The sequence below is a fragment of the Mobula hypostoma genome, chromosome 10 (genome assembly GCF_963921235.1).
Source record: "Mobula hypostoma chromosome 10, sMobHyp1.1, whole genome shotgun sequence".
Classification (NCBI taxonomy): Eukaryota; Metazoa; Chordata; class Chondrichthyes; order Myliobatiformes; family Myliobatidae; genus Mobula; species Mobula hypostoma.
The window spans coordinates 119,024,315-119,035,380 of NC_086106.1; the positions used below are offsets into that span (position 1 = coordinate 119,024,315).

The window sequence follows — 11,066 nt, forward strand, 5'->3', positions numbered from 1 at the left end:
TGCAATCAGAAACATCTCGGACCCTGGCACCTGGGAGGCAAACTACTATTCGTGTTTCTTTCCTGCGTCCACAGAATCACCTGTTTGACCCCCCTAACTATAGAGTCCTCTATCACTGCTGCCATCCTCTTCCTTTCCCTACCCTTCTGAGCCACGGGGCCAGACTCTGTGGCAGAGGCACGGCCACTGCCACTTCCCCCAGGTAGGCCATTTCCTCCCCCCTCCCCCCAGCAGTACTCAAACAGAAGTGCTTATTGTCAAGGGGAACAGCCACAGGGGTGCTCTCTAGCCTCTGACTCCTGCCCTTCCCTCTCCTGACTGTTACCCACTTCTCTGTCTCCCCAGGCCCCGGTGTGACTACCTGCCTGTAGCTCCTCTCTATCACCTCCTCACTCTCTAATGGTTAGATGGAAAGAAGATTGTGCTGGAAAGTAGCAGTAAAATGCGAAATATTTTCAGTTCGGAATCTCTACATGGAATCTCAAGGATTAGAACATCGAAGAGTGTAGCACAAAAACAAGTCCTTCAGCCCATGATGTGCTTAACATAATGCCAAATTCAATTAAATCTCCTCTTCTTGTACATGGTCTATATTCCTCCATTCATTGTATGTACCTTACTATGCAAAACTCTTAGGTACATACATATATATCTAGGGTCCCCAAAACTTTTGCACAGTACTTTATTTGTCAACAAGGAGCAGAGGAAGCTTGTAAATCTGGCGAGAGCAAAGCATGTTGGAAATGGCGAGGGTGGAACCCCGTGGGAGGGCTGTATGACAGGTGAGCCGGGGAGGGGGTTGGCACGGGTGCAGATTCAGCCCGGAAACACCAGGCAAGGTCATTTGATTCCAAACAATTGGCTTATTGATCATTACAGAATGTCTCTCAGTTGCTTCCTGTTCCTTCCCCTCGCCCTTCTCCTTTTCCTAACCATGATTCCTTCTCCCTAACCCCTTCCCACTCTCAATTCACAATAGAGACCCATATCAGAATCAGGTTTGTCATCACTCACATGTCATAATTTTTTTGTTGCAGCAGTACAGTGCATAAAATTAATACAGTACTCTGCAAAACCTTGGGTACTCTAGCTATATATATATATATATATATATATATATATGTGCCTAAGAATCTTGCACAGTGCTGTACATCTTAGGCTCCAACATTATCATCTGCAGATGAATTACCATTCACTAAGTTTACAGTTTATTTTAGCATCAGCCAACATCATGAACTGTTCATTGCCATATTGCTTTTGGGGAACTTGCTATGGGCATTATCATTCACATACGTCATGAAATTTGTATTTTTTTGGCAGCACTACAGTGCATACAAAAATTACTACAGTACTGTACAAAAATCTTAGTTATATACATCTGCCCAAGACTTTTGCACAGTATTGCGCACCCAATAATTAAAAAAGCAAATGATATGTTGGCCTTTAATGCAAAGGGTTTGAAGTCAAAAAGTAGGAAAGCCTTGTTACTAAGTATGCAGGAATTTGGTGAGGCCATACTGCATTTAGTCTCTTTATTTGGAGACATTTAAAGATTTTCAAAGATTATATTTATTTGTCTCATATACATTTAAACGTACACTTAGTGACCAATTTATTAACTACACCTGCTCATATTTGCAAATATGTAATCAACCAATCATGTGTCAGCAGCTCAATGCATAAAAGCATGCATACATGGTCAAGAGGTTCAGTTATTGTTCAGACCAAATATCAGAATGGGGAAGGAATGTGATCTAAGTGACTTTGACCGTGGAATGATTGTTGGTGCCAGATGGGGTAGTTTGAGTATCTCCGAAACTGTTGATCTCCTGGGATTTTCACACATAACAGTCTCGAGCCTTGAGAAGATCATGCGAAAACAAGTAAAACATCCAGTGGGGGACAGTTCTATGGGTGAAAACGCCTTGTTAATGAGAGAGGTCAGAGAATTGCCAGACTGGTTCAAACAGGCAGGAAGGCAACAGTAACTCAAATAACCCGGCATTACAACAGTGGTGTGCAGAAGAGCCTCTCTAAATTGTCAACACGTCGAACCTTGAGGTGGACGGGCTACAGCAGTTGATGACCACGAATATACACTCAGTGGTCACTTCATTAGAATCAGAAGGTACCTAATAAAGTGGCCACTAAGTGTATAGCAAAAATGTGTTGTTTGCATCAAATGAGTGAGGATTGTGCTGGGCAGCCACAAGTGTCCTCATGATTCTGACACCAATATCGCATGCCCACAACTCAGTAACCCTAACCATACATCTTTAGAACATGGGAGGTAACTAGCACACCTGGCAAAAAGCCCATGCCATCATGTGGAGAACGTGCAAATGCCAATCTTCTAACTGCCAGCATAATGCTCTTATGCTATGCTACTGCACTTGGATGTGCTGCAAGTTAATGCATGGAATGGAAGGTTTATATGAATACAGTCAGTGAAGTAAATGGAACTTATACTCTTGAAGTTGAAAAGAGTGGTAAGTAATCTGATTAAAATGTACAAATCTCTGAGATGCTTAGCAGGATGATGCTATGAGAATATTTGTTATGATAAAGGAAATCTCAAACTACTTGGCATGGTATGATAATGGGGAACCCTTTTAGTATTGAACTAAGAAAGAATTTCTTTGATCAGACTTGTGAATTCCCTACCCAGAGAGCTGAAGGAGCTGTGCAAGGCTGAGAGAGACACACACTTTGCACTAGAGTAGAATCAACAGTTATGGAAATCAGGAAGGAAGTGTTGAAAGTAATGACCAAAAAGGCAATGACTCGAGGGGACCAGTATGATCTGACTCTGCTTCCCATGTTGGCTTTGTTGTACACAATAATTTGTCTGGATGGTTATCCAGAGTGTGGCATGGTAGCAAGGCACTTAGATCCACACTTTGCAGTGTCAGCTGTAAGACTGGGGCTTAATTTTCTGTTGCTGTCTCTCAAAAGATTGTAGATTCTCTCCATGACCACATGGGTTTCCTCCAGGTCCCACAGTTTCCTCCCATATTCCAAAGACATACAGTACTGTGCAAAAGTCTTAGGCTCATATACTTAGCTAGGTACCTAAGACTTTTCACAATACTGTATTTATCAACGTGGAGTGAAGAATGAGTTTGTAAATCTGGCAGGAGCAAAAGATATTGGGAATCGTAAGGGTGGAGTGCAGCATGATGGGTGTGGACAGGTGCAAAGAAGAAATGCCAGGGGCGGAGTGGGGGTGGCATGGGTGCCAGGGACGGGGTGGGGGTGGCGCGGGTGCCAGGGGCGGGGTGGGGGTGGTGTGGGTGCCAGGGGCGGGGTGGGGGTGGTGCAGGTGCCGATACACCCAGACCTGAGACACCAGGCAAAATCATTTAATTCCATACAATTGGTTTATTGATCATTACAGAATATCTCTATGATGCTTCCCACTCCCTCCCCTCTCTCTTCCCCTTTTCCCAACCACGATTCCCCTCTCCCTGCCCCCTTCCCACTCTCAGTCCGCAATAGAAACCCAAATCAGAATCAGGTTTATCATCACTCATATTTGTCATGAAATTTGATGAAAGTGACACACTGTATGTTTCGATGTACTTGTGTAAAATTAAGTTAACAGAGTCATAGAACACTACAGAATTGGGACTTGCTGAAATATTAACCTGCCTAGGTCATTGACCAGCATCGGGACCATATCCCTCCATGCCCCTCGTATCCATGTACCAATCCAAGTTTCTCTTAAATGATGAAATCGAACCCACACCCACCACTTCTGCTGGTAGCTCATTCCATACTCTAACCATACTCAGAGGGAAGAAGATCCCCCTCATATTTCCCTAAAACATTTCACTTTCAACATTTAACCCATGACCTTTAGCTCTAATCTCACCACACCTCAGTGGAAAAAGCCTGCTTACATTTACCCTATCTATACCCCTCATAATTTTTATACTTCTATCATTTTTCCCCTTATTCTTCTATGTTCGAGGGAATAAAGTTGATTTTTCCCTATAATTTATGTCCTCAAATTCTGGCAATATCCTTGTAAATTGTCTGTGCACTCTTTCAATCTTATTTACATCTTTCCTATAGGTAGGTGACCAAACTGCACACAATGCTCCAAATTAGGCCTCACCAAAGTCTTATACAACTTCAACATAACATCCCAATGCCTGTACTCAATACATTGATTTATGAAGTCCAATGTGTCCAAAGCTTCCTTTATGACCCTATCTACCTGTGATACCACTCTGAAGGAATTAGGGATCTGTATTCCCAGATGCTTCTGATCTACTGAACTCCCTGGTGCCATACCGCCTACTGCGCAAGTCCTGCCTTGGTTTGTCCTCCCAGATTGCAATGCATTGTGCATATCTGTCTACATTAAATTTCATCTGCCATTTCTCAGCCCATTTTTCCAGCTGGCCCAGATCCTACTGTAAGCTTTGATAATCTTCCTTACTGTCCACTACAATCTTGGTATCATCTGCAAATTTGCTAATCCAGTTAACCACATTATCATCCAGATCATTGTTCATTGACAAATAACTATGGACCCAGCACTGATCTCTGCAGCACACCACTAGTCACAGGACTTCATTTAGAGAGGCAAACATCTCCTACCACTCTTTGGCTTCTCCCACAAAGCCAATGTCCAACCCAATTTACTACCTCATCTTGAATGCCAAGCGAATGAACCTTCTTGATCAAACTCCCATGCGGATCTTTCTCAAAGACCTTACTAAAGTCCATGTAGACAACAGCCACTGCCTTACCTTCATAAACCTTCTTGCAAACTCCCTCAAAAAAACTGTATAGGGTTGGTTCAACATGACCTACCATGCACAAAGCCATGAGGACTACCCCTTATCAGTCCCTATCTATCCACATAATCATATAGCCAGTCCCTTAGAATACCTTCCAATAACTTACCCACTACAGATGTCGGACTCACTAGCCTATAATTTCCTGGCTTATTTTTAAGAGCCTTCCTTAAACAATGGAACAACGTTAACTATCCTGCAAGCTTGCAGCACCTCACCTATGGCGAAGGACATTTTAAGTACAGTATCTCTGCCAGGGCCACTGCAATTTGAGCACTAGCTTCCCACAAGGTCTGAGGGAATGCATTGTCATGCCCTAGGGATTTATCCACCCTAATATGCCTCAGGATAGTAAACATCTCCCCCCCACCTCCCTATAATCTGTATACCAATCATGGTCTCCCAACCACTTTGCCTCATTTCTATAGACTTTGCGTCCATATCCTGAGTAAATGTAGGTGCAAAATATCCATTTAAGATATCTCCGATCTCATTCGCCTCCATACCGAGATGATTGCTCTGATCTTCTAAAGGACGAACTCTGTCCCTGCCTCAGTACCTCTGGAAAACCAAGGTTTCCTAAACCTGTTATCCTTGACTGTTATTCTGACAGGAACACAAACTTTTTACTCTCAAAATGTCACTTTTGGAGGCCTCCCTCTTATGAAGTACCCTGTCCCAATCTATACTTCTCAGATCCTTTCTGATACCATCAAAATTGGCATTACTCCAATTTAGAATTTCAACCCAAGGACTAGACCTTCCCTTCTCAATAACTATCTTGAAACTAATGGCATTATGATCACTAGATGCAAAGTGTTCCCCTACGCAGACTTCTGTCACCTGCCCTGTCTCATTCTCCAAGAGCAGATCAAGTAACGCACACTGTCATTGGGACTTCTACGTACTGAATAAGGAAACTTTCTTGAACACATCTGACAAACTCTATCCTATCTATTCCTTTTACCGTATGGGAGGCCCAGTCAATATGTGGAAAGTTAAAATCATCTACTATGACAACCTTATGTTTCTTGCAACAATCTGTGTTCTCTCTAAAAGTTCACTCCTCCAAATTCCATGGACTGTTGGGTGGTCTATAATATATTGTAGACCATCTGTATAGGGTTGAACTGAGGAATAAGAAACTATAGTAATCTTTATCATTATGCTGTGAGGACTTATACATACAGCCTGTGGTATGTACAGTCAGTGTGAAGAGGTAGCACGTATACATTGCCAACCCCGTTAAGAGATTATTTTGTGTCCAAGTGATTAACGTGATATCAATGTTGAGCAGTTTTGGGTCCCTTATCTAAGAAAGGATGTGTTGGCTTTGGAGAGGGTTCAGAGGAAGTTCACAAGAATGATTCTGGGAGTGATAGGTTTAACATACAAGGAGCGCTTGACGGCTCTGGGCCTGTACTCACTGGACTTTAGGAGGCTGTTATTGAAACTTATCAAATATTGAAAAGCCTGGACAGCATGGGCATGGAGAGGATGTTTCCTATAGTGGGGGAGTCTAGAACCAAAGGTGCCTCAGAATACAAGGACATCCCATTAGAACAGATAAGAGGAGGAATTTCTTTAGCTCGAGTGAATTAGAAGTGCGTGATGATATTAATATAAGCAACATCCAACAGACTGTCAGATCTGGTGGCCCAGCACCACCAATGAGCATGCCAGATTTTCCATGTCCTATGACCATAAGACATAGGAGCAGAATTGGGCCATTTGGCCCATCAAGTCTGTTCCACCATTTCACCAGGGCTGATCTCTTTGTCCACTCAGCCTGAAACTTCTGCCTCCTCCTCCCCACCCCCCATATCTCTTCATGCCCAGACCAATCAAGAGTCTTTCAAACTCTGCCTTAAGTACACGCAAAGACTTTTCGGAGATTTACAGTAGATTGCTAGACTGTACATAAATTATGAGGTGGTGGGGGAGGGGTTGTGAGGGAGGATCCTCGCCAAAATAATGTTAAGATATGATGTTGCTGATATCTTAAATACAAAGCAGGAATAGTAGTGTAGCAGTTGGCTCATTGCTTTAAAGGGCCAGTGACACTGCTGTCTGTATGAAGTTAGTACACTCTCTCCCTGAACTGCATGGGTTTCCACCGGCTGTGACAAATTAACTCAGTAACCTGTACGTATATCTTTAGAATGTGGAATGCTCCAGTTTCCTCCCACGTTCTAAAAATGTATGAGTTAGTTGGTTAATTGTCAAATGGTGTAATTGAGTAACACCGGCTCATTGTGCTGGAAGAGCCTGTTACTGTGCTGCATCTCTAAATAAAGTAAATAAATCAATAAATAAAGGGAAATCACTAACCATGAAAAAGAATGTTAGAATATTTCACAAATACCAAAAGTCTACCACAGAAAGTGCAAACCCACATTTGGATGTGTTACTTTCATCTCGGTGAAACCATTCCATCTACTTAATTCTGAACAAATTCAGGTATCCTGTTCTTCCATTCTTCCACCTTTTCCCCTAGGCACTTGCAGCAACTTAGGAGACATTATCTTCCAATATAATGCACTGTTCATCATGTTCAAAGACTCATTTATTGCCAGCTGCTTTGCCTGCAATCCCTCATTAAGTTTGCTTTATGGTTTATTCTCTCTAATCTTTTTCAGAATATGTGCACTATTTACTTTATTCTGGCAAAAATGCAAAAGTGAAACTTCCCAATGGCTGCAACACACACAAAACGCTGATGGAACTCAGCAGGCCAGGCAGCATCTATGGAAAAAAGTACAGTCGACGTTTCAGGCTGAAACCCTTCAGCAGGACTGGAGAAAGAAGCTGAGGAGTAGATTTGAAAGGTGGGGGGAGGGGACAGAGAAATGCCAGGTGATAGGTGAAACTTAGAGGGGGAGGGATGAAGCAAAAAGCTAGGAAGTTAATTGGCTAAAGAGAAAGAAGGCCATGGCAGAAAGAATGAAGTGGTGGGGGCGGGGGGGGGTGAACACCAGAGGGAGGTGATGGGCAGGCAAGGAGATAACATAAGAGAGACAATGGGATGGGACATGGTGAAGGTGGGACATGGAGGGATTACTGGAAGTTTGAGAAATCGATGTTCATGCCATCAGGTTGGAGGCTACCCAAACAGAATATAAGGTGTTGTTCCTCCAACCCAAGTTTGGCCTTAACCGGACAGCGAAGGAGACCATGGATGGACACATCGGAATGGGAGTGTGAAGTGGAATTAAAATGGGTGACCACTGGAGATCCTGCTTTTTCTGGCGGACAGAGCGTAGATGCTTGGTGAAGTGGTCTCCCAATCTACGTCGGGTCTCACTGATATACAGGTGACCACACCGGGAGCACTGATCACAGCATATGACCCCAACAGACTCACAGGTGAAGTGTGACCTCAACTGGAAGGACTGTTTGGGTTTAGCCTTCCCAATAGTTAAACATTTTAATTCCCATTCCAACTTGTCGGTCCATGGCCTCCTCTTGTGCCAAGATGATGCCACCCTCATGGTGGAGAAGCAACACCTTATATTCTGTCTGGGTAGCCTCCAACCTGATGACATGAATATAGATTTCTCCTTGTGGTAAAAAATTCCCTTCTCCTTCCCTCTTTTCTATCCCCCACTCTGGCCCCTTGCCTCTTCTTATCTGCCTATCACTTCCCCCCTGGGTCCCCTCCTCCTTCCCTTTCTGCTATTGATCCACTCTTCCTCTCCTATCAGATTCCTTCTTCTCCAGCCCTTCATCTTTCCCACCCACCGAGCTTCACCTATCACCTTCCAGCTAGCCTCCTTCCCTTCCAACCCCCCCCCATCTTTTTATTCTGGCATCTCCCCCTTCCTTTCCAGTCCTGAAGAAGGTTCTTTGCCTGAAACATCAACTGTTTATTCATTTCCATAGATGCTGCCTCACTTGCTAAGTTCCTCCAGCATTTTGTGTGTTTTTTTTTGTTTATTCACTACCTCCACCTTTACTGCAATAACATGGTATGCAGCTAAAATATTCTTCCAAAGACCAACCAGCCAATTGTTGGAGACCCTATTGCAGGGATTCCAAGAACAATTGAACATAGGTTTAGGATGAAGATAAGATGTAACACAGAATGTGAAGGGAAAGTTCTTTTTTTAAAAAACAGTTGAGTGGTTTATATACTTAGAACCAATTGCCAGAGGGGATAGTGAAATCAGATACAATCACTGCATTTAAAAGCGATTTAGACAGGTTCATGAACAGGAGAGATGTAATGCAGGCAAGCAGGAGTAATGTAAACAGCAAAATGGTTGGTACAGAGGTGGTGGGCCAAAGGACCAGTTTCTGTATAGTACTACTGGATAACATGACACAGCATTTCATACTAACAAGTGCTGAATAATTCCAGTTATTCTAGGTGGCCACCTCTTGAAAGTTACATTTTGTTCACCCATCAAGGTGAGAATTAAGAATCATATCAGGCCAATCCCATCATAATTCTAATGTAATTAGACTCAGATGATACAAGTAACTTGCAAAGGGATATCTTTCAGACTCGGGCTTCACAATTCACAGCCCTAAATCTAAAGGCTGATTAAATTAGTTCTGATTTTCCCATTATGTCAAGAGGCAAAGGTTTTTTTTTCCCGAACTCATGTTGTAAGTATATGGTATTAATTGGGCGATGCGAGCCAAGGCTCGGGACGTGTTGGTTCCTGCAGCGACCGAGGCCAGAAAGAGAGAGACCGGTGCCAGGTTCATCCTCGCCTCCGCTCCCACTTTCGGTTGCAAGACTGTCTCAATGGCTGCCGGACTGACCCGCGCTGCAAAGCTGAGGTGTAAACAACGCAGCCCCTGAACCGGGACACCGTGGTAACCGACCCCCAAATAACTCAGAGTGGGTCCGAGCCGGGGCTTTATTCCAAGGGTGGGGAAAGTGGCAATGTATTTACAGGCAGCCACAATCATGCGCAGTGCGGCGGTGCGAATCCAGACCCTATTGTTAAATCCCCACCCAAAATAAGACCACTGACATTTCTCTTAACGGCTTTATAATTGAGGATGGATGCCTCTCTTCTAAGCGGCTTGTAAATAGCAAATAAAAATTGCACAACGCGTCATTATGCAAGTCCGTTATGATGGAACCGGCGGGCGTATCCACCCACAGAGAGAGAAGCAACCCATCTCCTTACCTCGCCCTAGCAACAGGGTGACACCGGCACACAGCAGGAGGACTGTCGGGCCGCTTGCCATGGCGAGGAGGCTGTCTCTGAGGGCGGAGAGCTGTTGTAGGAAGGAGAGGCCGTGGGACTTGCAGCTGGGACGGCGGAGAGGAGAGGGCTGCCGAGGTCAGCTGTTACCGAGTTGGAAGTTTCGGGTTACTGGAGCCGCAAGGCAGGCAGCTGCTCACTCACCGGCCCTCTGACACCGAGTGACGCTCGGCGTCTGCACGTTAGATCATCGGCACAGAGGCTGGTTGCGGAGGAAGCAGGCAGACAGTGGCAGTGCCAGACAAGCTGGCAGAGACACATTGGAGGTGCTAGACAGGTTGGCAGAAACAAAGAGTGCCAGACAGGCAAACTGAGACAGCGGCAGACAGGTAGACAGTGTCAACAGACAAGCATATGGAGACAGTTCCAGACAGGGTGGCAAAGACAGACAGTGCCAGACAGGCAGACTAACAGAAACAGACTCATACAGGTCATCATAAAGAGATAGTGTCAGACAGTTTGGCAGTGTTAGACAGACAGGCAGACGTTGGCGGTGCTAGACAGGCGTGCAGTGCCAGGTGGACAGGCAGCCAGTGTGCCAGACATTCAGGAAGACTGTGTCAGACAAGCAGACAGATGGTGCCAGACGGCCAGGTAGGCAGACAGACGGTCTGGCAAACTGATAGAGTGCAGGCAAGGAAGCTATGGCAGACATTGTCCCTAGAGGACAGACGAACAGTGGAACTGAAGATATCGGGTAGCTCGATCTGCACGGAAGTCATTATCAGAATGTTTACATTCTGTACACAGCGCTTCACAAATCGTTGGACGGTGCTCGCATGTGGCCAAGTTACAATTACGTCCAAGTCCATCTCCAGCAAGAGGGTAACTAACCACCTATAGACACACACATTGGTATTACGGCCACTAAGTCCCCCACCATTTACTTTAGAGCTCTCATCAGGAATGGAAATGTAACTGCAGTTAAGCAGGTCAGAGGCTGGGCATGGTGCAGCAAGTTCAATTTTCAAAGTAAATTTATTATCAAAGTTTGTTTAATCATATACTACCCTGAGATTCATTTCTTGTAGGCATT

At 44.5% G+C, this 11,066-nt stretch overlaps 1 protein-coding gene across 4 annotated transcripts in view; it reads right to left on the bottom strand.

Moving 5' to 3' along the window:
* Positions 1 to 10,677, bottom strand: part of LOC134353151 (CD99 antigen-like protein 2) — a 217,609-nt gene extending 206,932 nt beyond the window's left edge. For 3 of the 4 annotated variants that reach the window (XM_063061120.1, XM_063061117.1, XM_063061119.1), the window contains exon 1: positions 9,953 to 10,677. In XM_063061120.1, coding sequence (XP_062917190.1) covers positions 9,953 to 10,013 — 61 coding nt within the window. In that variant the 5' untranslated portion in view covers positions 10,014 to 10,677. The remainder of the gene's footprint in view (positions 1 to 9,952) is intronic. The other variant, XM_063061118.1, reaches the window with a different exon arrangement.
* Positions 10,678 to 11,066: the final 389 nt, after the last annotated feature.